The 27,771-nt window shown below is 41.5% G+C and overlaps 2 protein-coding genes across 10 annotated transcripts in view; both read right to left on the bottom strand.

The window, feature by feature from the left end:
* lss (lanosterol synthase (2,3-oxidosqualene-lanosterol cyclase)) overlaps positions 1 to 9,497 on the bottom strand; it is a 76,460-nt gene extending 66,963 nt beyond the window's left edge. For 3 of the 4 annotated variants that reach the window (XM_062457484.1, XM_062457485.1, XM_062457487.1), the window contains exons 1-2: positions 9,340 to 9,497; positions 4,042 to 4,207 (exon numbers count right to left, since the gene is read on the bottom strand). In XM_062457484.1, the coding sequence (XP_062313468.1) occupies positions 4,042 to 4,207; positions 9,340 to 9,353 (180 nt within the window). In that variant the 5' untranslated portion in view covers positions 9,354 to 9,497. The remainder of the gene's footprint in view (positions 1 to 4,041; positions 4,208 to 9,339) is intronic. The other variant, XM_062457486.1, reaches the window with a different exon arrangement.
* A 274-nt stretch (positions 9,498 to 9,771) lies between these two features.
* Positions 9,772 to 27,771, bottom strand: part of mcm3ap (minichromosome maintenance complex component 3 associated protein) — a 37,415-nt gene continuing 19,415 nt past the window's right edge. For 5 of the 6 annotated variants that reach the window (XM_062457478.1, XM_062457480.1, XM_062457479.1 and 2 more), the window contains 10 exons: positions 25,562 to 25,696; positions 25,170 to 25,323; positions 24,811 to 25,075; positions 22,456 to 22,553; positions 21,764 to 22,154; positions 11,724 to 12,005; positions 11,245 to 11,374; positions 10,924 to 11,112; positions 10,582 to 10,735; positions 9,772 to 10,393 (listed from right to left, as the gene is read on the bottom strand). In XM_062457478.1, the coding sequence (XP_062313462.1) occupies positions 10,223 to 10,393; positions 10,582 to 10,735; positions 10,924 to 11,112; positions 11,245 to 11,374; positions 11,724 to 12,005; positions 21,764 to 22,154; positions 22,456 to 22,553; positions 24,811 to 25,075; positions 25,170 to 25,323; positions 25,562 to 25,696 (1,969 nt within the window). In that variant the 3' untranslated portion in view covers positions 9,772 to 10,222. The remainder of the gene's footprint in view (positions 10,394 to 10,581; positions 10,736 to 10,923; positions 11,113 to 11,244; positions 11,375 to 11,723; positions 12,006 to 21,763; positions 22,155 to 22,455; positions 22,554 to 24,810; positions 25,076 to 25,169; positions 25,324 to 25,561; positions 25,697 to 27,771) is intronic. The other variant, XM_062457477.1, reaches the window with a different exon arrangement.

Here is a 27,771-nt window from a genome sequence, read left to right as displayed (position 1 = left end):
ATCATCATCTCTGCTGGCCAGTGCCCTCACAAAAGCCTCCCTTCCCTGTCAGTCAAATCTGCTGGCCACAAACCTGGGTCAACATCCTTTTTATGACTTCTGTCTTCTTCCACCATGCATCTCTCATCCTCATCATCACTGTAACTTTCTTTCCCTTCTTCCTTTGCTTCCACACTCCTTCCTCCTTCTAGCTCTACCTGAGAGGGCCCTGGCTCTGTTGGATGTACACAATGCATGTGATATATACATATATACTGTGATATATACAGTATCTATAAAAATATGCCAAATACCAATAAATGACACTAACACTACAGAACATTGACCCAAATTACCTACAGTTCTGTATCACCACCACTTGATTACATACATTAGATCGAATAGATTTTTTGGTGTGTGTGTGCAAGCTTCTCAAATAAATTGCCCTTCAAGATGGGAATAATAAAGTCTGTATCTAGAGATGTCATTTAACGGCCATAATTCAATCTAAATGAATGTATCAAACTGGATTCTTTTAATATTGTCTGTAACTTACATGCAGGCTGAGGTAAGCTATTCACTGTTTCCAACTGTCCATCATCCAGTACAGACAGTAGTTTATTTTTTATTATTTCATAATGATCATTATGTGAGAAAATAATTCGTTTGAATTTCTGTCATTAATAAATATTTCTTTTTCTTTTTTGTTATGGTAAAAAAAGCGAGAGAGACAGAGAAATCCCCACAGACTCCCTGGGATGATGCTAACTGGCATGTCGTTAACACAATGTTGCTCACCTGGGACAGGGAGGGGTACAGTTATGGGGAGACTGGGGTGCTGCTGACTCATCTGTTGTTAAGTCTGCTAAAAGGGCCAGGGAGTTGGGACAGTGATTTAATATGAATATCTTGCTAAACGTTTCCCTGTACTGATTAAATGTTGATGAAATGTAGGCTAACACTAGTCTACAGCTAGCTTATTTCACTATGGACATTAAGCCAACAGGTTAATACCACAGACTACTGGATACCCACCTTTTTTGGTGATAAACTGGGTTACAGATTGAAAACCTCTCCTTTGTCTTTCCTCTCTCTCTTTTTTCTCTGACCTTTTTTGAAAACCTGATTTATTTTATTAGGCGAAATTGTGATCACTATTTCTGGCGACAAGCACGTCTACTGACTGCAACTAAACACCGTCAGTGATAATTGCGCTAAGGCAGGAAGAAACCATTTCATGCTGATACAGGGGGGTGGTCGGTCAATATGGATGTTTACTTTTTGGTCAATGGGGATATTTAACTTGTATTGCCAAACACAAGTAAAAACAAAGAGATCATTAATTGTATTATTGTATTTGAAATATATATATACTCAATGATGATGGTTAAATGATATATAATATAATGTCATTTCATATTAGTGTTTACCTTTTTGGGGCCCCTGTCAGTCAGGGGCCCTGATAATTGTCCTAACTTTCCCCCCCTATACGGCGCCCCTGTGCATACCTCCATCCCTCAAAAGACGTCCTAAGCGGCTCTGCCATTCTTGTTTCGCCTCTTGAACTCTGGGGCTAAGTCAAGTGACGAGTGTTACGCAAACACATGTACTATAAAGGGAGGTTTGATTTGTTGTTTATTTCTCCACCCGATATCGCAGTAATGCAAGTAACGCAAGACATTTTTAGGGGCCAAGCAGCGAAGCTGCGAGGACAAAACGGTTTCTAGTCTTCCGATCAATCCTCCGGTTGTAAAACATAGCAATGCGTGTGTATTTGAGCCCATCACAACACTCTGATCATCTGTTTAGCGAGACTGTGTAAACCACTGCAAAACAAGCCAGGTTCACCACAGTAGCTAGCTACTTGTAGTCTACGCATGGTAGATATAACTCTAATGGTTATCTCTAATGAAGTAAATTGATTGCTCAGGTGGATCCCTTGCCTGTTGCACAAATTCATTTCAGTAACCTATACCAGGACAGATCCCCACTGATGCTAGGCATGATTTGAAATTCCCTTCCATGACAAGTTATGGCACTCCAACCTTTTAAAAAAACTATGAGTAAATTATTCTTTACAGCAGCAACCCAGTCATCCCGTTGTCCCGTTTTTATAGGAAATGTACAAGCAGTTTCAACGTTGGCTGAATCTAACAATGCTTACCACAGGAGAAACAGCTTACTTTTTTATACAGTAACTGAACATGACAATATTCAACACTGAGAATAGCTCAATGGGCTGGGATGGTGACCTGTAAAGTATAAGGTAGTAGGTTGGAATCCAGCCATTATCTTTTGGCCTGTCATCATTTTGATTATCTGTTTAGCTAAACAGGATGACATCATTCTGAAATACCATGCACAATTTCATGCAATTTCACCTTGAAATGTCAACTGTTTCTTAACCTTTGTCCCAAAGCTGACCAAAGCTAATACTCTGCCCTTTCTATTCATACAAACTCAACAGTTGGTGTGTAGCAGAGAGGATAGAGACTGACTTGTAACCTTATGAGTTCAAATCCCCATTCAGCCTGTTGTTGGCCAAACATGAAGTAGTTTTGCTGTCTTGTTCTCCAACTCTCGATCTTCGACAGTGTACATGTTTATAATATTTTGCTATTTTGCGTAGGAACCCGCATCACTGCTTGCAGCTATATTTGGTAGTATTATTATTATTATTCTTCCGCCATGGGTTCCTATGGCAGGTCCTAGAAGCGCTTGGTCGAAAGTTGTGAAATTTGGCACACATTGGGGACAGTCCCCTGGTCCAATTCACAAAGTTTCATGTCTCATACTTGGGCACTCTAGCGCCACCAATGGGTCAAACTTGGAGTTGCGTTCACACAAGTAACTTTTGAACCGCATGGCGTTAATCCGGTTCCGGTTATATAGATCTTCCGCCATTTCCGGTTTTATCAAAAAGCTTAGACATTTTTCATAGGTCACAAATTGTGTTCAATCATCCCCAGATTTTGCACACATGATCTTCAGACCAGGCCTCACAAAAGCTATTGAAAATAATTTTGATCATCACAACCCTTTGTCCGTGACAGCCAATCAAATTAAGCAGAAAAGCTGCCAAACAGGAAGTGAAGTCATATCTCAGCAGTTCATTTTCAAAAACGTTTGTTCGGTAGAGCCGATCAAAAGCGGCGGCGAAGCCGCTAAACGAGACGCAAGAGCATATCTCAGCAACCATTTGTCCGATTGTCACCAAACTTGGGTTCCATCGTTCCCATGAGGAGCAGAGGAGGCCTGCAGTGTTATACCAGAAAAATAACTTTGAACTGTCAGTACTCTTGAAAGCAAACAGATATTTCAACCAAACTTGGTGTGTTGCATGAGTGCAACAGGTTGTTGTGACTTAATTGTTGCACAAGTGCTATGGAGGCCATGTCCTGCTCTGGACTGCTTGGCCCCTCCATTGCTGCTTGCAGCTATATTTGTATTAGTAACTGTAATGCGATTACTGAAGTTATCAACAGTAATGCGTTACATTACTGCGTTACAGACAAATGTAATCTGATTACAGGAACACTGGAAAGTGCAGATCGTAAGTTTTCAAATGATGTGTCATACATTGAAATCTGAAAATAGTTGATAGAAGACACGTGTCTGAATGTTGATAAACCTGGAAAGCTCTAGCCCAGATATTCAGCTTCAAAGATTTTAGACCTTTCCATGCCTTAAGAGAGGTGTGATTGTTTTTGTGTTAAACATTAGAAGCATTGAACGCCGGTTCTTTCAGCACAGTGAAGAAAAGAACAAGAAAACAATATTCTCACTCAATCAAATTCCAGGATCTTGCTTTCTTGACTTATCCTAGATATGTGTTTTATCACCCAATATTTTTGTACTGACTACATTGCACTGTACCTGGCCCGATTATGGTTCATGTTGTGTGTTAAGTTGTTGGTGAAAATCGCATCTTCCGAAAACAGCCTATTCATTCAATTTAGTATGTGGATGCAGACTAAAATGAAATTATGACAAAAACTATTAATGGTTTAGCTAAGATGCTCATGCCCAATTCCAGCGGTTGTGCATAGGATATATTTGTACCGTTACTAAACCCAGAGAATGGGCTTCCAGCATGTTCTGTTGTCTGTCAGGAATGTTGTCCTCCACATAGTGCCAGGTCTGCCTTCCCTCCACATTCCTTAGCCTCCACCGCCACAGCTCTGTTTCAGGTTTGGTCTTATAGGGACCCCCCCGTCTCCGCAGGCACCTTAGCAGGGCAAAGTGAATGTAAGAACAGTGTTACGCACCCTTGTAATATTTCAACAACAAACAGAGAATGAACACAATTGTGAACACACTCACGCCAGTGAGTGACCCGAGTCTGACTGAGGCTAAAGTCAAAACAGTGTAACGGGGGACCAAGACATGGCTGCCGCCTAAGACTATGCGGGCAACGCATTCTCAATCAAATTCAACCCAAATTCAACCCAAAATTCAAAATTCGGATGCGATCAATGGGGAATCGCTTTCTCTCACAAAGGCTGTCCTCCTCAATCTTTTTGATGCAGAATTCTCTGAGATGATATCAACTTCACCGAAACACAGAGGAAAAAAGCTAGCTAGCTACTTGAAAATCGGTTAAATAGACACGAGTGGCACATAACATGGCATTTTATTTGTTTGAGGTTTAACTTGTCCAGTGGGGTAAGTACATTTCTCTTCCACTTGCCCTACAAAAAAATCCACTTGTCCTGGACAAGCGGACAAGCCTTAATGTCGAGCCCTGAAATGGGACTTGTTAAACACGTTTTTTTTATTCATCAGCCAACTTACAATTGACTACGTTAACAACATTTATATTTGTAGTACTTGATGCAAGTTGAATCTAATCTAGATAGCAATCACACCAGTAACTGCTCAATTTAAGACAAGGAGTTTAGAACAGAATATACAAGGCAACCAATTGCATTCCATAAAACATTTTATTATACAATATGTCCAGTGAGAGGGTCAAGTCAGTTTTTTTGTGAGTGGACCTGCAATTCCTGCCGAGCGTTAAGAGCTAGCTGGACGATAGGGGACCCCTATCGCTCTCTAGCTACCTTCAGTAAAAGTTACGTTAGATACTAGACCAACTGCATGTAGAATATAACAAGCTATAATCTTACGATAAACTTGATCTAAAGCTGGCTATATGAAATACTACTAATAACAATTGATGTGGTGGTAGAAATATTAAAAAATGCAGGATTTTCATCAATTTACGAGCTAACTTGCTTCGGAGACACTGACAATGAATGGGGTTGAACGGTGGAAAATACAATGTGTGGAACTATAGGTCGCATGTGACACGCTTTACTTCCACATTCTTTGATGTCTATGGAAGAATCGCAACTCTATTTTTATATGGCTCTGGGGCAATCTTAGCCTGGCTCTGTCCTCCTATGTACTTCCGCTCAATTTTCATTTTGCTTCTGTACTACTAGGTCTGGGCAGAGCCTGTCTAAAGGAGAGCCTGTTCACTCCCTATTAAGCCCCATTGTACCGAATTTTGTTGCAGTTACACCAGAGTTCCACTGGGAGTGATCCCGGTCCAGTGCAAAATGAATGGGAGTCTATGGAGCTAAACGGCTAAATTTGTCTCTTTCGCCCGATTGTCATTGAGAAATCTCAGATTTGATTGTAGTTTTTGCATGTTCAACATGGATTGCAGGTCAAAAGTTGAATGAACGAGTACTTATGTCCTTTCGATTTCTTACAGGGTGAGTTGTTGTTTCCCATAACACGCTAGCATTCTGCTAATGAATGCTGATTGGCTAGTGAAGGACTGACTACAACCAGAGATCCTGCTTGATGGTATCCGAAGCGGAACCAGAATGTCAGAGCATTAGCAACATTAGCAACAACATTAGCAAGCCAAAACTCTTTCTAGCATGTGTATTGACAGGGAGAGCCTAACCCAGTGTTTCAGTCATGGCACCCTTAGAAAAGTTTCAAAATGTTGTGGCACCCCCCCACCATCCTCCCTATGTGAAAAGCAGTGAGTGGATTTCACATGTGGGGTTTGCGCTCTGACTCTGATAATGAAGCCCATCGTAGCCTACTCCCCGTCATGGCAGCGGTACATAAACTGTGACAGTCCTTCCAATTCAACCCCCCCTGTTCAAGATACTCTGTTGTCACACAATATATTTCTTCTCCCGTTGTTTTGTCAGGCATTGATTTACAAAAAAAAAAAGTTTCTCTAATGCTGTCGCCATCTACAAATCGAATATTTGCCAGGAGATGAGCGTGCGTGCCCATGTCAGTCGACACATCCAGCTACAAGGAAAATTTGTTGAAGGCAGGGACGGACTGGGAGTAAAGGGTTAAAAGTCCCTGGACTTTTATCCAGACTGGCCCACCAGAACTGGCCCCCGTATACGCCACCACAGCTGCCCTGCCAATGCATCCACATTCTGTGTTTGATGTAATGCAAGTTAGGGAGTTTCACAGTTCATGCGAGCACGCATGGCGCGCAAGCAAAGTTTTTGGGCCTTTATTTGAGCGTTTTTCAATTGGTAAAACGTTGTCTAGTGAAGATGATGTCTTTTTGTCTCTTATTTTTCAGCCCCTTACGTTTCTTAGCCTGGTTTTCGATCGTTATATAGTCTCTACTAGCTAGCTTTCGATCTCAGTGTCACTGTCGAGTGTAACGCCTGGGACACTGCCTGCGATCGGCTGCGACGTGCCTGGAAGCGCCTCCTTTTTTCTTTCGGCGCCCATGTTATCAAATGGGACCGACCACACTGGCTGCGAAGCGCTGCGATTGCCTGCGATCGCCTGCGATCTGCAGCGATCGTTTCGGCAGCTGGTCGAATTTTTTGAAAATACGAAATATGAAATACACCATATTAGTTGATATATTTGAATAAAAAAACGTGTTATTAAGATTTTACTCCATTAATTGTAGACTACGGTGAACATTTGTAAAGTTGTAGACTTTATAATTACACAATGTTGGTAACGAACGTCCTTTACATGTGGTTACCCTGATGAAAACGAATGAAAATAAACGGATAGATCCGTTGAGCTAGCATGCCCGTAGTTTTGTTTGAGAGAAACGAGTTGTCACGCGTTGCACACAACACACGCGTGCAGATATAGCCTACCGAGAGAGAACCCCCAAGTCGATTTCTAAAATCAGCATCAAATGAATTCTCGAAGTTGAAAAGCACAGGGAGTTGTTGTATGTCAGCAACAATTTTACAAGGACAACGTAGATAAGGATCAATGCTGGGATATAGCCAATGCCATGTTTATGTACCATGTCAGCGTAAAGGAAAGCTCAGAGTAGCTGAAAGGCTTGGTGACTGGCGCGGAGAAATGCACGTCTGGTGTGAACAGCTTTTGCTCAGTCGTAGCCGATCGTGGCGCTGCGCGGCGCGTCCAGGCGCTTCGCAGCCAGTGTGTCCCAGGCGTAAACGAGACAAAGGGGGCGGGGTAATGGCTGCACATACGTTCATTTGGAATAGACCAACCGGCCTTGGGGAAATGGAGGACGGCCAACCGTGTCGCTCAATCTTCTGCCGACATTTTATTAGTAGTTTTAAAAATAATTATGAAAAAATGTATTTATGAATATGAACCAAACCGTTTCAAAATCGGTTGAAAATGTAGCAAGTTATGGTTATTTAAAAAGTACATGTAGCACCAATACAATGGGTGTGTCTATTACCGAACACTTTACGAAGTACACTGCAATACAGTGCACTGCAATACAGTGCACTTACATCTGTAGTGCACTTAGTCGCTTGTTTCAAGGGGGGTTCTTGAGTAGGCTAAATGCTAGAAAATATCACTAGATGGGAAAAAAGTTAAGGGGACGGACCCACCTGCAACCGACGCAAGCTAGCACACCCTACAATTTCCACAGAAATTGTACCCTCTAGTTCGTTTTGATTCAACTATGAGGCTGCCTCTTGCAGGGGAAATGAGAAGACATCTATTTCATTCTACACTTCACTCGTATTTTGAGTTGTAAATGAGCAGAAAAAATATGCTTTTAAATCTATGTAATCTTTCTAAATAATAAGTATGCATTTTTATATAAAATATACAGAAATATCAGTTGTAAAAATGTCATAAAACAATGGACCCCCTTGTGCAACCGACGCAAGCAAGCACACCCTACAATTTCCCCAGAAATTGTACCCTCTCTAGTTTATCATTGTTACAACAAAACCAAAGACTTAAAAGTTATGTTATTCTGTTAACATGTTTAACCATTTATTAAACACATCCTGGATATAAAAAGAACAAAAATGAAATAACATTTCTAGTGATAAAAAAAATAAAAAGGTAATCGTCAGCAAAAAAATTGACTTTTAACCTCAAACATGACGTGCTCTCTTCCCTGCTGACAGCCATCTCTGCACAACTCTGTCTGGCTGAAACTGAAACGTCTGGTCCCTCAATGCAAATATATAAAAGCTTCCATAGCATTTCATCAGTATTATATTAAGTACCCAAGTCTACACCATTCTTCTGCTGCAGTTCAATAGCCCGGGGGAAGGAGGCGAACGGCTGGCCCGTCTTAATTACGTGATATGCCGTTGTCATAAGTCGTGCAATAACACGATGGGCATCTGCATTTAAATTCCTGACCAGCATGGTCAACGGCCTGGAAGATGGATTGTCAACCATCCGCTTAGCTGTCACGCAAACCAGGTGCTGTCTGCTAGCATGGCTGGTCAGGGATTGTTTTCGAAAATTGTCGGTGCCTGTGTAAAAAGATCCACTTTTGTCTGCTTTAGACGGGAACATTCGACAGACGACACAGTGCATCTTAGTTCCATAAAAAAGTTGCTTCCGTTTGAGCTCGTAGCTCTACTTTGCTGCCATCTTCACTTTATTGTCTCGCGCCAGTTGTTAAAAAATGTATCGAGATTAGAGAATTACAATTTGACAACCACTCGTCACTCACTAGTCAACTCTTGATTTGCCAACTGTGCGCCCCACGAGCTGCAAAGTTATTTATGCATTTAGCAGATAGCAAAACATATGAAGTAGCCTATGTTAACTTTCACAATGCGAATTTTTTTTCAATCAATAATTTGCAGTGGCCCGATCGGGCCAGTGAGTTACTAGTTTAACTTTCCCGACGTTACTTTTTACTGGCCCCGGGCCATCGTTATTGTCGAGCCCTGCGCGTAGCAGGCGATTTCACCACTGCCGCCCGTGTAGGCAGCTATATGTGTCCACCAGTGTTTTCATTTACAAAACCATTTATTCAAGAGAAAAACATTCACACGCCACACCGGATTGATTAAAACTATATAAAAATGAGTTATCCTTTTACATTTCCCCCCATTACATTTGTCTGTTGCTAATAAAATACATTTCTACTAATTAACTTACGTTGGTTCAGTCATAGTTGAAACTTGTTAGGCAACGTCTTACTAAGTCCCTAGAGAAGCAGTTATTTTTATTCTGCTGATCCTACTGAATGTCCCGGGGAAATATAGCTATTTGCTTAACTACGTCAATCTTCCAAGTGTTCTTTCCCTGTATTCTGAGTGGTGCCACCCGAAGACGTGTCTGTATGGAGAGACATGGGCAGACGAACTATGCTCCAATCACGAGTTAGATGGGCGGGATTTCCACAAACATCGTGATCTTCTAGACCAATAGTAAGCGTTCATCCTCTACAGATGCTGGGTGTCGATTATTCCTCCAAGTGTGCACCAATCCTGCTTAAGCGGCGATATCGGAATTCGACACAACTAATTTAGAGCAATTTATGCAAATAGCGTGAACTCCATAAGGCTATTACAAATGAATGCAATTACATTCAATTTGGCATTATGTTTATTGACTGGATTGGTTGACCACAACCGTGGTGTAAATCTAAAGCACATTTCCATGAAAAATAGAAACTTTTTATTCACAGCACTGAAATGCACACTGTTCAACAAATAAACATGGGTCACACAAACTAAGCAATGGTCTTTGGGTTTGAAATATGCCAAAATGCAAAATTTACAATCAGAAAGATGTTCAAAGTGACACCATCATTGTTCATAACTGCTCATTCATTAGTGAACTCAATTTCTTATCAGTATGTCAGTAAACACAGAGGTGTACATGTCTATTAACTACTGTGATGACCAAAAAAAAAGGTACATTTTATGCTGTTTTTCCACCAGAAAAAAAACGAAATATCAAAAGATTAAAAGACAAAACATTTTCATGAACAAGTCCTCAGTCGATTAATTAATTTGCCATCAGTAGGGCAAAATAATCAGTCCTCTACAATATTCAGCAGGCTGGTTAGCTTTAGGCTGCATGCCAAATCTTCCTCTTGACTGGCCAATATCTGCATTTTCAATTCCTTCATCCGCTGTGCTATGGAATATGGTTCACTCTTTAGCCAACCATGCTCTGCTCTCTCTGATAGGTCATCTGTGTCCTCCTCATAGAAACAAGGAAGAAAATAATTGTTAAATTTCTTACAAGAACTGGATAAATTAAAAAGAATGCAGGTGGAAAGCTTTGTCAAAAACCCACAAAACCTCAAGATTTCTGGTTGTGCAAATGAATGTGAAGCTTCTCCAAAATTGATGAATTATTTGTTGTGCCTGTATGGTGACAGCCGTGTACCTGGATAAGAGAGAGGGGTTTCGCATAACCAGCAGCTGTGAGTTGAGGCACCATGATTGCAGGCATGGAAAGTAGGGTGGAGGGCATGAAGAGGGGCAGGGAAAGGGAATCCATGCAGTCCACATCCAGCCAACACTGGAGCTGGTCCACACACCTTCAGAGGATGAGGGAAGACACCTAGTATTCCATCTGACCCGGTTTAAATGCAACAAGGTAATCAAATACACATTACCCAAGGGTTTATTTGTTTGAAAGGACCACCAACAAACATGTCAACCTAAGTTAACATTTGGCTGTTATTGATATTGAAAGAAAAAACGTGATGAAGTGATGTATTTTTACCTTTGGCTCTGGGCCTTTTCCTCCTTAAGATTTTCAAGGACCCGGAAGGGTAAGAGCTCCATAGAGGGTCTGTGTGTAATGTCAATGGTAGGTGCAGTGGGTTCAGGCACTTCACACACACTCTGAAACAGTCTTTGTCTGAGGGAATAGGGAAATTGGTGTCCCATACCATCTGGATTGGCCCTTTCACTGCGGTAGTGAGACAGAAAACTAGATTATAAAAATTAAGAGACAGGAACATACTTTATAAACACTCCAGATTGTAATGCCAGAGTAATGAATGAGTGAACAATGAGGAAGACAGGAAAGGCTTCTCTTTACCCATCTGTGTTTTGCTGTTTCTCCGGATGAATACATGTAACCGCTTCCTTCCACTGGACGGGGGGCTCAAACACCTTTTGTTCTTCCTTGACAAAATATACCAGGATTTCCCCATCCTCCGTCACTGCATCTGAAGAGAACACATGGCTTTCACATTGCAGTCCCATGGAGGGCCATATGACAGCTTACCACGTCACCTTGAGTGGGCACTGTAAAGACCTATAAAACGCCATCGGCTCCCACGTCTTTGTACCAGTGCATCCAAACCTACAACTATGTTCACCTGCATATGATATGGAAAACATACATTGTGTGTGCATAAAATCTAAATTCCCCTAGAATTTTTTGTAATACGTTTATTAGTAAATTGACTGATTGTGGTCAACCATACAATGCAGTCAACCATATAATGTCGTCAACCATACAATGATTAAAAGCAAATAATAAATATAAAGCTAAACTATTTTTAACCATCGTACCTGCACACACAAGGTCTTCTGGTGGCTGCCAGTCTTTCAGCTTGTGGTCTATGCATTGGGCGACAACTTCATCCCAAGGGATTTGATGGAAGGAGGAGCCCCATTTCTCCTCCTCTTCCTCCCACTCCCCCAAGGCCGTAGACGAGGCCCTGCATTGGCTCTGCCACCGAACCCTCTCCAGGAGGTTCTCTAATTTGGACATGAGAAGGGGCTGGCTGGAGTGGGAAGCTGACATCTGAGAGGCGTACTGGAATATGGAGGAGCACAGCTGTGGCCACGAATCTGGAAAAGAGGAAGAGCATTTGTGCAGTGTAAAAATTAACTCTACGTATTTTAATAATCCATTTGGATACCTGACTCAGGAAGGGAGATGGAGAAGTAGAGGTGCAACAAAATATTGTGATACAATATATCACATTTACATTTATTCATTTAGCAGACGCTTTTATCCAAAGCGACTTCCAAGAGAGAGCTTCACAAAGTGCATAGGTCACTGATCATAACAACAAGATACCCACAAAAACATTGCGAGTAGCCAAAACATGAAGCACACATTGTGAACAACCAAAGTAAGTTCCAAAGGGAAGAACCATAAGAGCATGTAGTTAAACAAGTTACAATTAAACAACACGAACCGCTATAAGTGCATATCACAATGCAAAAAAACTGCACCCATCTACATCAAGTCTCTCCTGCAGCCCTACACCCCCACCCGTCACCTACGGTCTTCTTCAGACAACCGCCTGGTGGTCCCACCGCTCAAGACCGCCCGGTCCCAACACAAGCTCTTCTCCTGTCTGGCCCCCCAGTGGTGGAATCAACTCCCCACTTCCATCAGAGACACTGACTGTCTCTCCACCTTCAAGAAAAGGCTCAAGACGCACTTGTTCCGGGAGTACAACGGTACTTAAGAATGGTTCGCTTGACCCGATGTTAGTTTCCTCAAGGATCACAATGACTCTTGCTTAGAGACTTGTTGCTCTTGTGGTTAGTGGTAACTGACTTAAATTTTTGTACTCGCTGTGATATATCGTTTTATTATTGTTGCTTGCTTTTTTTCCACAGGTACACTTGCACTTATAGCAGCTCATGTTTTTTAATTGTAACTTGTTTAACTACATGCTCTTATGGTTCTTCCCTTTGGCACTTACTTTGGTTGTTCACAATGTGTGCTTCATGTTTTGGCTACTCGCAATGTTTTGTGGCTATCTCGTTATGATCAGTGACCTATGCACTTTGTAAAGCTCTCTCTTGGAAGTCGCTTTGGATAAAAGCGTCTGCTAAATGAATACATGTAAATGTAACCCTTCTGCACGCGAGCAGAATTTCACTGCGCAAGCAAATTTAACCTATGAGAGCATGCCAGGCGTTCGCTGGCAGCTACGTGTACAACTCAGTTGTTGAATTTGTGCATATGGAGTACTTGTATCTTGCAAGTGAAAAGTTGATATGCGTTTTGACGCTTGTGAGTTTTGACATCAATCTGACGCCATTGGAGGGGCTGTGCCTACCTCTCTGCAGTGGTGCTGTTGTGTGAGGTTGTGTGTCAACTGGAGGAGGCGAAGACGGCAATGTTGGTATTGATACTGTTGCAAATGAGTATCTAATCCCATTTAGAAAAATGTGTATCGATTAGTATCCGAGCATCACATTTTTTGATAACCCTATTCGAGACATTGTCTCGACATCCATAACATTCCCCCTTCGGATAGAGACACAAACTTGGGGGTAGGCTTGGGTAGAGGATGGGGTGGAACGGTACATGTATTCGTACAGAACCGTACGGTACGGGCGTCACGGTTCGGTGCATGAAATTACACGGAGAATACACGGTATAAAAATAAATAAAACTCGCGTGCAAATTAATGAATGTAATGCGGAACGAGTATCTAACACGTGTTCTTTCGGGCCATCTAGCTCTGAAGCTTTGATTGGCGCCGCCGTGAGTCATAGATAGCTAGCTAGCAGCACTAAGGACGAGTATGGCGAGTGGTGGCGACCCACGAGAGATAGAGGACCCGCCGGCCTTTTTAAGATTGTAAGTTTGGGAAAACTTTGGTTTCCCATTCAGTTACAGTAGTACAGGCGAGAGTGGTGGATAAGACGAGCACTGTGTGTCGGCGTTGTTCAGCAGTTCTGGGCAGTGACGTGGTCTGGGTGGGCAAGGTATAGGCACTGCCAAAATTCAAAACGTAAACATTTTTATTAAATCATTTGATTTAATAAACTTGTATTTTTACTGTTTATTCTTGTGATTTATATATGCAATATGTGTGTTATTGCAATTGTTTAGACGTTACGATGACTAATGTAGCAGTTACGCATAATCAAATTTTTTTTTTTTTTGAATAAGCAGTGCTTTTACTGTCCGTTCACTGCGGACGACAAGCGAAAAACTCACTTGCGCACTTCGATCCTGTATTCTTCAACATGTAGGCTACAGTACCAGTCAAAAGTTTGGACACATTTTCCCATTTAAGTGCCTAGCCTCTTACTGACATCACTGCACGTCACTGGTTGTGGGGTATGTGACTGGAAATACATCTAACATGCTAATGCATATAACGTATATGGCGTGTGCTAAATGACTAAAAATATCCGACGCCATCACCCAGGTGTGCCAATCACTGGAACGAGACAAAAACAAAAAGTTCAACTCCCTACAGCAGGGCTCTTCAATTAGTTTGGAGCTGGGGCCGGTTCTTGAAACTGAGGCAAAGTCAGGGGCCGGAGGATATGAGTAATCACGGTAACAAATAAAGAAATTACAACAACATACTGAAGGAGTCAATATATTATATTTTGTAAGTGCATATAACAACATATGCCCAAGAGGCCGCAGAGGCCCAAGGATTCAAAAATCTTATATCATATTAACAGACAATTGGAGCAAATGCAATTAACTAACAAAAATTGAAGACTAAGGGCGGTGGGGGCCCCTGGGCTTGGGTCATTTTAGGGCCCTACCAACTATACATGACTTTAAATAGAACAAAATGATACATACACAAGCTACTATATGTATTTAGAGATCACGATTCTGAACAACCAACTAAACAAAATAACATTATTTATGTGAATTGCTGAAATCTATTTAAAATGTTTAATTAATCTGAATTATTAAAAAAACTTGGTTTGAATGCATGATTCACCTACTCAAATACTTCATTTGTTTCATGGATGAATCAGCATTTTTGAACGAATCTCCTGAATTAACATTTACATTTAGTCATTTAGCAGACGCTCTTATCCAGAGCGACTTACAGTAAGTACAGGGACATTCCCCCGAGGCAAGTAGGGTGAAGTGCCTTGCTCAAGGACACAACGTCATTTGACACGGCCGGGAATCAAACTGGCAACCTTCAGATTACTAGCCCGACTCCCTCACCGCTCAGCCATCTGACTCCCTGGAATTAACGATTCAATGACTAAATGTTCCCCAATGACAAAACATTTTTTTTAAGTTATTAGGCGCGTTCGACACGGACTGACTTCATGCAGCACCGCAGCCGACTGCAGGCGGCTGCCTTGAATCTGAGAATGCCATTGGCTGCTTCAAGTCAGCCGGCGCTGCAGGCGGCTGCAGACGACGCCGGCGCTGCATGAAGTCGAACGCATCTAAAATACCATGGTCTGGGTGAATACTCGATTCAAGTAGTTCCAGCAAAACTGTTCACCGTTCTAAATTATTGAGCTGGCTACGTTGTATGAGCAAAGAACATTTTTCCTTGGTATGAGCCTGTACAAAGTGTCTGAAATAAGTAACAATAACATCAGGGACGCAGTCACGCAGTCAAAACCTCCGTTTACAATTTTGAGAAACTTTACCAAGCTAACATGTAATTACAACAATGAGTGACTTCAATATTTCTTTTAACGTATTTGGAAAATGTTCCTTTTCTGAATTTACTGTGTCAGTCAGTGTCACGTAACCGCTCATCTCACATCCCATTCGATTCACCTCGCTAGTCAACCTAGCTCTACTTCAGACATGCTGCGGCCAACACATAAAAATCTTGATTTGATTTGGGGACAATGACATGGCTAGATTGCTGGCTAGTCTTGTTGTTAAACATACTGTCAAATTATAATTACTGTTTGGAGAATGTCAACTTTGATGCGATCATCTCACATCCATTTGCTATTCAACCCGCTACACATTCTGCGGCCGTACTGTAGCCTAGTACTAGTATATGGCCGATACCTTGTTTGTGAAAACCTTGATATTGATTTGGGGACAATGACATGGCTTGTTAGCTAGCTAGTCTTCTTGTCAAACATATTGTCAAATTATATTTACGGTTTGTCAACCGTACACAATGTTCTTGTCTATGAATCTTGCTAGCATAACTTAGCTTTCTGGCTAATAGCTCAGTCCTCCGCTGCACGTAAACGGGCGAGGCCCCCTACAGGACGGGGCCCATGGGCTGGAGCCCAGTCAAGCCCAATTGTAAGTCCAGCCCTGGTCACGAGTAAAAAATTTTTTTTTGTCATAGTCACGAACTGAATGAGGTTACCGGACCACACTCCGGGGTCCAGTCCAAAGCTGCTCGGGGGCCGGATTCGGCCCGCGGGCCGCCTATTGAAGAGCCCTGCCCTACAGTGCTTAACCAGCCATTAGATACACATACAAATAGGGCCAAATAAATTACTGACGCAATCGGAATTTACATGTCATCTTCAATGCGACATATTCACTCGTAGAGGAACCTGGTTTGTTTTGCATTTCCCTCCGTTGTACCGAACTCGTACCGAACCGTGATGTCTGAACCGCGGTATGAATCGAACCGTGACTTCAGTGTACCGTTCCACCCCTAGTAGAGGAGGCAACAAGAAAGAAGTGATTGGCATCCACTGGAGCAATGTTCGAGTGTTGGTGAATGCCTGATCCTTAAATAGATCGCCCTTGCTGTAGAAGTTTCATGGGAGTGTGATGATGGCTGTGCTGAAAGCACACACGTCGAAATCTCCTGCATGAACCAGCTCCACCCAAATCTTTACATATACAGTTAGGTCCATAAATATTTGGACACTGACAAGTTTTGTTATTTTTGCTGTTTATCAAAACATGATCAAGTTAGTTAAATAACGAATATGGGCTTAAAGTGCAGTCTCAACTTCAATTTGAGGGTAATCACATCCAAATTGGAGGGAGGGTTTAGGAATTATAGCTCTATACTGCTGTTTCGTGGACTGTCCATAACTAAGAGTGGTGGGCTATTCTTAGTAATTTCTTCATCGATTGACCACGTGAAATCAATGTCGAAGGTGTCAAACTGTCAATTAATCAATAAAAGTACACATACAGAGAAAAGTAGGAAAACTCCTGACGCAGAAGTTTCTCCAATTTAGGAACACCTCGTATGTGATGCATACATTCACATTCTTGTGATTGTGCACACGTGAACAAGCTTGTTGTCCACACCACATCAACTCCCATATTTTACCTTGCATGGTTGTTGAAACGCCCCTATTTTGTCAGGTTTCTCAAACTTCTCAATTAACCCGTTAACTCAATTAACCCGTTAATTGAGTTAATTCACTTGACTTATTATTATTTTTTTTAAAGCCCTGCCTTCAGCGCCTTTTGAGCGCCTTCTGCCTTTTCAGAAAAGCGCTGGGTGACGTCAAGCGCCTTTCTGACGAGAATTTTTGTAACCTGAACGGGAATCATACATTCTAGCGATACATTATTATCCGTTGGTTACTTATCGACAGCTAGCTACTATGGCCTATAAAATGCAATTACTTGCTTTAGCTTTGGCGTTTGAGGAGCCATAGCCTGGTAACTAAGGTAGAAGGTTACTAGGGAAGGTACACTCGTACCTACTCTCCTCGTCCTGATTGGTCAGCTGTCAAAAAGGCGCTTGACGTCACCCAGCGCTTTTCTGAAAAGTTGAGAAAATTGAACTCAAAAAGGCGTCAGGCTCAGCGCTTTTTTAGAAGTTTTTTCCCATAGGGTTGCATGTAAAAAGGCGCTGAAGGCAGCGCTTTTTTCTGAAAAAAGAAGTCAAGTGTGAACACGGCCTTAATTACCAAAATAGAGTCGAAGGAGCGTCTTGTTTTGGTGGCCTTAGGCTAGCGGTTATTTCACCGTTGGAGTAATTTTGGGGGGGGATTTACAGAAAATGAATTCATCAACCCAGGGTGCCCTTTATGGAGGACTAAAAGTGCCAATTAAATAAATACACCATTAAGTAATAACTTAAATGTGTAATTAATAAAAAAAGGAATTAAATACATAAGTGTCATGAATTCATTAAAATACCAATTCATTTAATGTAAAATACATTATTTCACTATTTAGTTAAGTATTTCATGGTCCTGTAACACTGTGGACAATATTCAAATGCATACTTTTACAAAATGCTAAACAGCGCCCCCAGTCGATTGCATTTTAATCTTCATGTCACAATGTGTTGCAGTGCTTCATGAATTATTTTATCTGTCAAACTCACCCATCAGTCAGTGGGTGGGGCTAACGCAAATCTAGTCTGATCCATTGCTTTGGTCTGAAGTAGAGTGCCTGGATAGAGACGATGGAGGATCTTCATGAACTTTCTAGGGAGTTGGTGAGAGACATTTTAGACTTAGCTGAGGATGTGGAAGCAGGACCTGCTCACCCAGAGCAAGTAGCGAGTAAAGCAGAGGAACTTATTGAAGTCGTCGTCATCTGCCGCTTGTCCAGGGGTCGGGTCGCGGGGGCAGCAACCCAAGCAGGGATGCCCAGACTTCCCTCTCCCCGGCCACTTCCACCAGCTCTTCCTGGGGGACCCCGAGGCGTTCCCAGTCTAGCCGAGAGACATAGTCCCTCCAGCGTGTCCTGGGTCTTCCCCGGGGCCTCTTCCCAGTGGGATGTGCCCAGAACGACTCACCAGGGAGGCGTCCAGGAGGCATCCTGATAAGATGCCCGAGCCACCTAAACTGGCTCCTCTCGACGCGGAGGAGCAGCGGTTCTACTCTGAGCCCCTCCTGGATGACTGAGCTTCTCACCCTATCTCTAAGGGAGAGCCCGGACACCCTGCGGAGAAACTCATTTCGTCCGCTTGTATTTGCGATCTCGTTCTTTCGGTCACTACCCACAGTTCGTGACCATAGGTGAGGGTAGGAACGTAGATCGATTGGTAAATAAATGAATAATAAATGAAGAACAATACATGTTTGGCCAGGATATCTGGATCTATCAGACCATTGAATATTTATGATGTCCCTGTGTATTTATACTTTTGACTGGGGACAAGACATGATCATTGTCAGCTGACAGTAGACTGTTGATAATGTGGGCTACGCATTTATAGACCAACTGCAGTCTAACCCCCAAAGTGTGTGACATCCTTCATTTTATTTTTTTATTACAGTTTGCTGAATGACTGAAGGGCTAGACAACAAACATTCAAACTAGAGAGGGTACAATTTCTGGGGAAATTGTAGGGTGTGCTTGCTTGCGTCGGTTGGACAGGGGTCCGTTTTTTAATGAAATTTTTACAACTGATATTTCTGTATTTTATATAAAAATGCATACTTATTATTTATAAAGATGACAGATTTAAAAGCATTTTTTTTTGCTGCTCATTTACAACTGAAAATACGAGTGAAGTGTAGAATGAAATGGATGTCTTCTCATTTCCCCAAGAGGCAAGAGGCAGCCTCATCGTTGAATCAAAACGAATACATTTGGCAGACCGGTGTACAAATTGACCTAATCTCTATGACTTAAACGTCCTTTTAAGTTTTTCCCTTCTCGTGATATTTTCATGCATTTAGCCTACTCATTGCATTCATTCATTAATAAAGAACCCCCTTTGAAGATTATTCTACGATGTTACCCGGCAGTAGAAGATGGAATCGCGATTCAAACAGTACCATCTGCTAACTGAAAATATGCCCCCCAAAACATAAATAAGCTTGACATTTATTTAGTGGAAAATCGCTCATTCATAAAAAGCTCACTGGTAGCAATCATTGTCAGTAACAACGCAAAATGCGATATAGCCCTGTGTGGAGAAGCTGCCCCGGTAAATTGTACTACTACGGTACAGTAATAGTACAGACTAGACTACTGCTGTGTTCGTCTTGGTAGCGATTGCGTTGGTTGAATTGGATTTAACGTTCCGTTGTACGGTTTAGGCTGAAATTAATTATTTTCATGAACAGATTGACAAAGTTTAGGCTGTGGCAATGAAGTTCAGGTTAGTAGTTAGATAGACTTGATTTAAGTAAGGGGAGTGCCGAACATGTTCTGTCACCGTTTGACTTCCTACAGCTGTGTAAATGTTTTTGTAGTGTCTCGCGTAGGCTACGTACAGCGTTGCAGTGATACACTGGATTGAAACCACAGGTAATGATAATTTCAACCACAAATCGTTTACTTGTAATCTAATGTCATAATAAATCCTACAACGAAAATGTATATGTGAGGAATGTTTATTTTAACGATTGAAAACAGATACATCATAGACCACTGTAGTATGTGTTGCCCGGGCAACACAGGCTAATGTCATGATGCTAATATTTCAGTGAAATAGTAGACTACTGTTTCCGAAAGTAGATGTACTTCCTTAATAATATCAGCTTATATTGTACATTACACATCACAAAGTAAAATGAGTAAATAGTTATCACCCTGGCCTCTTTGCTTGTGGCGTTCCTGCAGCTGCCTTGCAGTAAAGCTATAGTTAGCCTAGCTATCCCCCAAGTTAACAGATGCGAAACGAATGTTCTGCTACAGGTAGTCACGCGTGTTTTCGTGACGTTAGTGACGTTAGTAACGTCAGTGACTGTGGCTAGCAAATTAGCCACCGTTAGCTTCACTTTTCGCCACAAAAACTTAACTTGAGCCTAAACCATGCAACGGAACGTAAATTCCAATAGAAGCAACGCAATCGCTACCAAGACGAACCTTTTGACACCGCCGTTGTGTATGTAGGCCAAATATTGACTGAGTTTTAGGGGGGCGAAAATAAACAATAAATAATAATAAATATATATGTGAGAGAACAAAGGTTGTGCTCTCGCCGAAGGCTTGAGCACACCCAATGAAATAGTCACCGACTATCAACACTGTGAATGACAGGTTTACGAAGGCCAGTTCAGTTTCCGACTTTGCCTTGGCATCACGCATGACACGCCAACAACTCAACTGGAAGCTTAGCTAAACAAGCAACAAATTATTTGTATTTAGTGATCCTAAACATGTTGTTTAATTTATTGAGTGACTTCTCCAACACTAAATTTCATAACATGCAAGAAAAGAAAAAACAGTTTTAAAAAAAAGGATCGGCTTGTAGCGGAAAAAGCGGAATGTGGACAATTGCGCCTTTTCACCAGTTTGTGTCACATATAAATAGACATGCACTGCCCTACAAAGGCAAAATACCTTAACTCACCGGAGTGCAGAACTGAGAAAAACGACTTCAAAGTTTTTGTAGTTGTCCTGCCAAATGTATTTTAGGTAGGACACTGGAAATCTAGCAGTTTGATGTTTTAGTGATTACATTTATATACATAAAAAAAATATTGATCTTAAACTGCAAGGCAAAATACAGTAACTTCCATTTCTTCGCTCACTTAGTTGCTTATCACAATATAAACTCTGTATATTATAAGCCTATGTAACATACAGGTGGTTGACTGTCACAAGACTCGTGTTTTTGATTGAACTGCCAGGGTAGGATACTCAAGAACGACTCATGTTTGGGATGTTTTGTGTTGAACGCTAGCGAGTAGGCTAGGCTAATGCTAGATTGTTGTTGCTAGGTTACCTATTAGTTAAAGTGAAACCGTAACTCAATTTGAACGTTTTTGAGTGCCGCAAAACAAAAGGCAAAGAACCGCAACTGATGTTACGGCATTCTGCATTGGCTTCTCTAAAGCCAAAGCGGGCTTTTGGAAGTTACGGTGAAGACAAAATCCTATTTTCTCAGAAAAACATAAGAGTTAATTCAAGATATTTGGCCACATGATAGCAGACCTTAACAATTTACGACAAAATTGAAGTTACGGTCTTTTGCCTTTGCACGGCAGTGGTGTTCGCCATTTACCTGAAGCAGACGGCAGGTCCCAGTCAGGTACTTGCAGGCTAAGGATGGTGGCTCGGAGCCAGTCAAGATGTCGTCCTGTATTCCAGCCCAGATGGGGCACCTGGTCCCGGGTATCAGGCAGGGCAAACTCCCCCGGTGGCCAGGATAGGCTTGAGAAATGCTGTGAGGAAACCAGCTCTGCTAGGTAGGCCAAAACAGCATTGTAAAGCTGGATGACAGGCATGGGGTCCTGGTATGGCAGGCCTGCCTTTACTCGTTTCTGCTGGTTCCTGTAGAGCCTGCTGCTAAACTCGCTGCACAGTCCGGCCTCCACAAACTGTACCAGGGTCTGAGATGAGAGGAGGGGGGGCGTTGGGGTGTGGGCTACAAGCCAGCTCACTGCCTGACTTACCTGTTAGAAAGGAATAACAAAACAACTGTTCACCAAATTGAATAGATTACCAGCTTCAGCCCTGCTGTCCAGGCAAGCTAAAAGTCAGAGGAGCACTATGGTCCCTTTGGCAGTGTTGCAAGCGTTGATGTCTATCATTACAACAGGTCTACAACCACATAACCTTTTTTCTTTTACCAGTTGATTGTAATTGTCTTTTTTCTACCATCGTGATTACTTTGCATGACACGAAATGAGGGTAATCTGGATAAGTGGAGCAGATAAACCTGAATAATAAAGATGCATCTGGCCTGAGCTGTACCTGTTTTGAACCTTGCAGGTCACTAGTGGTTTCTGGGATATGGATGAACACATACTTCGATATCAAACCATCCTCAACCAAAGAAAGCAGCATCAGATCTAATCAGGAAAAAACAAATGTTAAAATAATATATGTTATCACATATTTTCATGTGTAATCACATTTTCACAGATTGAAAATGTGTTAACTTTCAAAATCCTAGCTATTATATACAGTGCCTTGTAAAAGTATTGAACCCCCCTGGCGTTTTTCCGATTTTTTTGCCTTACAACCAGGAATTAAAATGAATTTGTAGTGTAATGGACATACACATACTAGCCCAAATTGGTGATGTGAAATGAAGAAAGAAAATAGATATATTTATAGATATATTTACTAATTATGTGACTTCTGAAGGTAATTGATTGCACCAGAACTTTTTTCATATAGGAAAAGTGGTGTGTGGATATGTATTCAACCCCTTTGCTAATAAGTCTCTAAAAAGGTTCTGGTGCAATCAATTACCATCATAAGTCACAATTAGTGTCACAATCTGTCACATGATCTCAGTATATATACACCTGTTCTTAAAAGGCCCCAGAGTCTGAAATACCTCTAAGCAAGGGTCACCACAAAGCAAGCGGCACCATGAAGACCAAGGAGCTCTGAAAATAGGTCAGGGACAAAGTTGTGTAGAAATACAGATTAGGGTTTGTTTATAAAAAATACCCAAAACTTTGAACATACCACGGAGCACCATTAAACTATGTTCACAGACAATGAGTTCTGGAGGTGTTTCTGAGCCCATGCAATGATTTCCATTAAAGAATCATGCCTGTTTTTTATGCAGTGCCGCCTGAGTGCCTGAAGATCACAGGCATGCAGTATTTAATTTTCCCATGTGCCTTACACAGATTTCTCCAGATTCTCAGAATTATATTATGTACTGTGTAGATGATGAGACATTCAAAGTACCGTATTTCTTTGATTAAACGCAGCCTTCAAATAAACGCCACCCTTGAATAAACGCCTCGAAATCCTCATCTCGTAAGCTTCTCCAAATCCATCGTGAAAACTAATTTAAATGGTCCGTGCTTCGCTTGCTGTTAGCTTGTTGACTCTCACTCACGAACGTTCCAAAAGGCCTTCAAAATAAAGGCACTGTACCCTTACCAAATAAAGTCACTTAATAATGCTGGATGCAGTTATATAATTCTAAATTATGACATCAGTTGAAAACAAATGATTAGTGCTGTCAGTTAAACACATTATTAACGGCGTTAACGCAAACCCATTTTAAAAGGCGTCAATGTTTTTTATTGTGAGAGTAATTAATTTCTTTTTGGCCTAGCAAACTTTGTAGTTTTTTTCACAAGCTGTTGCAACAACCACTGACGTTAGAAAAACACTACAACACCGCACCGGATCTAGCTGGACCGGAAACAAAACAACAGGCACGCCGCACACGCTTGTTTGGGCTTGCGAGCCGGCTAAAGAGTAGTAGGCTAACCTTACCTTTGAGTGGATGGCGAGCGTGAGACGCCGAAATGGATGCCAATAAGATTCTGAATGGAAAGTTTTTTTTTTTTTAAGTTGCCAAATGGTTCCATTGACAAGACCAAAGGGATCTGTGTATTTTGTCGTTGTTAACTGAGCTATTATCGCAGCACGTCAAGTCTGAAATACCACTTGATGGCCAAGCACACAGCTGATGCGAATTCTCCGCCCCCTCGTCAAAGCCAGGCGATTGCAATGTTGTTTAAAAAAAAAAAACATTTGCACCAAGCAATCCGATCCACTTTTCCATGTTGATAAGAGCATTAAAATGAGAAAAAAAAATGGGACAAAAAGAAATCAAGGGACATTTAGAATAGATAAAAATGTGTGATTAATCGCAAGTTAACTATGACATTAATGCTTTATGATTAAATATTTTAATCGTTTGACAGCACTACAAATTATACATTATAATAATGTAATTTCAACAATTACATGTAGCCTACAATATAGCGCGGTAGCTGACAATCCCAGTGTCTAGATGTGCAAAGCTTACAGATACATACCCCAAGATTGCAGCTGCAATTGCTGCAAAAGGTGGCTCTACAAAGTATTGACTTTAGGGGTTGAATTGGTATGCACGCTCCTTCTTTTTTGTGTGTTATTTATTGTTTGAAGAAGCAAAATATGTTTTGATTGTGAAACATAGTGGTATGTTGTGTAAATCAAATGATACAACTCGCTCCAAAAATCCTTAATTCTCCGTTGTAAGGCAACAAAATATGAAAACTACCAAGAGGGTTAAATAAGTTTGCAAGGCACTGTATAGAAGGATTATATTCACGTCTGTATGGGTGTGTAGTAGCTGTCTCCCACTACCTTGCTCCAGTTTTTGTGTGTCGTCTAAACAGCCCTCTGGTCCTGGTACCAATATGGCAAGGGGCAGCGAGCAGTGCCAGCCACTGGCATGCTGTAGCTGCTTTAACTGTAGCAGAGCAGAGAGGAGGGGAACATCCTGGTCCTGGCTGCCAGGCTGGGGGGCATGTAGGGTGGGCAACAGCATTAGCAAGGCCCCTGTACCCTGTAGCTCTGTCTGCTCCTCCATTTTAGACAGACCCTCTTCAGTCAGTGGGCCACAGGACACCTAGGTGAACATTATCCCCGGAAGGGTAATTTAAAACCAAATACAAAATATACTTTTGTGGCAGAGCAGGCTAAATCAGTATTCATAGTCATACCTTTACACAAACATGGACTTTGTGTATCCGCTGTTCCTTCTCCCTGAGTCCATTACCAATGTACAGAGTCCTCAGAGAACTGTCTGGCTGCTTCTCTGTGTTCTCCATCTCTTCAAGTCTGCCCAGTTTCACTTCCAACCAGTCTGACAATATCCTGCCACAAGGACACACACATATCTCACCTTCAGACATGGTCAGGTGTCATTTAGGCCAGAGCACAATGACTCAAGAAACCATTTCACAATTATATAAAGTCCACTCAGAATTTGCACTGGTAGAGCTAAAGATCATGGTAGTACAAAAAAAAGGTTACCCAGCAAAGAACAGCCTGGCTTGTATTTTCCAATAATTTAGTCTATTGGCTCATGACTTTTGCAGTAGGGGCCACTCACCAGTCCGCAATGCTGGTTACACTCTGATGGACGCTGGGCAGGAGTAAGGTGACCTTCCAATATATCCAGTCTGACGGGTTGGGTGTGTTCTCTGCGACCAACATGGGCAGGTCTAATGGTGTCCACACAGACTCACTGAGAGGGAACATTTTTATTTATTTATCTTACAGGAATCTCTGTGTTCAAAGTTTTGGTGGCACAATTAATTCGAGAACCAGGCACAGTATGTTTAAAATGACCCCTTTTCACCAACATGCTACATGAAACAGTCAATCAGTTGTTAATTGATCAAATCAGACATATTTGGAATATTTTATAAACTGTGCAAGAGAGCCTTCTCCAAACATTGCAAAGCAGTCGGAACGAGACATTTTCACATCGTTCATGACTACCCAGTGCATTAAACTGTAGGAGGAGTTAGGTTGGGAATAATAATAAGAAATAATACTAGTGCACAGTGCCCATGATGCAGTCAGCAATTAAGATGTCGATGAGACACACACAGATTCCTGGAATTATAGAAAGCGTTCTCTGTTGAATTGTCTTACCCCCACAAACATCTAGACATTTAGTTCATTACGTGCACAATGGTTGAGCAAGCTGTTATAATTGTAGCCCTAATTCACCAGCGCTGTACAGTTCTGCCTAAGGGGAGTACTGTGTACAAACTCCAACAAATGTGCAGGCAGTTTTTACATCAGTAAACATGTTAATCCATGTAACAATATGTACTGATCTATACTGAAGTAAAGTATACCCCCCTGAAGTGGAATAATATCACACTGCTGTAATTATGAAAGAAGGAGAATGAGTATGGATTATATTATTGAAGTATGCCTTTTAATCACCTTTGTACTTTTATATGTTACACTACTGGAAAAGCCTGATGCAAAGCCACTGATTGTTTAGTATTTCCCCTAAGATATAGAAGGAAAATTAAGCCCCAAAAGTGTTATTTTTGATGATTGGAGCTGGGTGTGAAAGAAGGCCACAAGATTAGGTTCCCACCATAGTAAACAACAAAACGCCCAGTGTGTCTGGCCATCAAGGTCAGAGCAAGTCTAAAAAAAAATAGGGGATTTCTCTTTGCACCTGTAATTTGAAGCCTCTAGAGAGAGACCAATAGAGTGTAAAATGAATTATGCATTTGTGATAAACAATATTGTACCAATAGCAAATATACAGAACTGATAAGGTTTTGATAGAAAAGGTTATGTCCGGAGAATATTTCTCAGTCTGATTCTGCAGAATTTGGCTCACGTTTGAAAGGAATCACCCTGTTTGTATTGGATTCTGATTAAACACTTTGCATCAAACTCTGGAGGTTTTTGTGCCGTTTTCAAAACTTAGAAAAATTAACCCAAGGACTTAGTACTTTGATTTTCTTCATCACCCCCACTTTAGCTTGTCTGTTAGCTAACCAGCATTTCATCCATAAAGAAAATCCATTGAAAGAAGCAGATTCAATGTTATTCCAGCAGTCAGCACAGCTCACCTGCCCATATTGGCATTGTAAAAGCAATATGAAAATTAGCTCCTAAATTACAGTACACCCAAAAAACATATGTGAACTTGTCCAGCAAAGCTTGTCCAGCAAGTAGGCTTAAATTCTTGTTGATCATTGATGCCTAAAGCGGGTAAAAATAAATTGGCAGAGTAAATTATGGAAACTACACGCCACATTGGCGGGTAGAAAGAAATTATTTCCTACACTTAAATCTGCTGGTTTGCCGTCACTTCAATCTGCTGAATCTAAAGTGCTGCATGTCTTGTGCGTAATACCTAATGTTAACTGCGTCAGTCGTCAAACAGCGATTTTTGGTGTGATAGGTTTTAGCTACTGTAGCCCGAGTTAACTTAACATGATTGGGCGACTATGACAACACGGAAGTAAAATTACAGTGCCTGTCCACTACACTTGCCTTCCCACAGTGCACTTCGCTCAGGGGGGTGTCAGACAGGTGAATTCAGTTGTAGTTCTCTAAGGTCACTGTTGTAGTTCATATAACGTTGTCATGGCCAAGCGTGCAGACTTGGGTCTATGTACTTTATGTATTGATCAAAATACAACTTTTACACACAAAGAAATAAATCTGATGCCCCAGCTAGATGTAGCATGATGCTATCTACTAAACACACTAGTTCTGGCTTTTTTTTTGCTGTATTTTAAATGTGAATATATCTTACAGTATGCCACGGGGCACTCTAGG

Source organism: Osmerus eperlanus, chromosome 3, assembly GCF_963692335.1.
Source record: "Osmerus eperlanus chromosome 3, fOsmEpe2.1, whole genome shotgun sequence".
Lineage (NCBI taxonomy): Eukaryota > Metazoa > Chordata > Actinopteri > Osmeriformes > Osmeridae > Osmerus > Osmerus eperlanus.
Note: the sequence above shows the minus strand (reverse complement) of the source record. Positions and strands in the feature narration are given on the sequence as shown.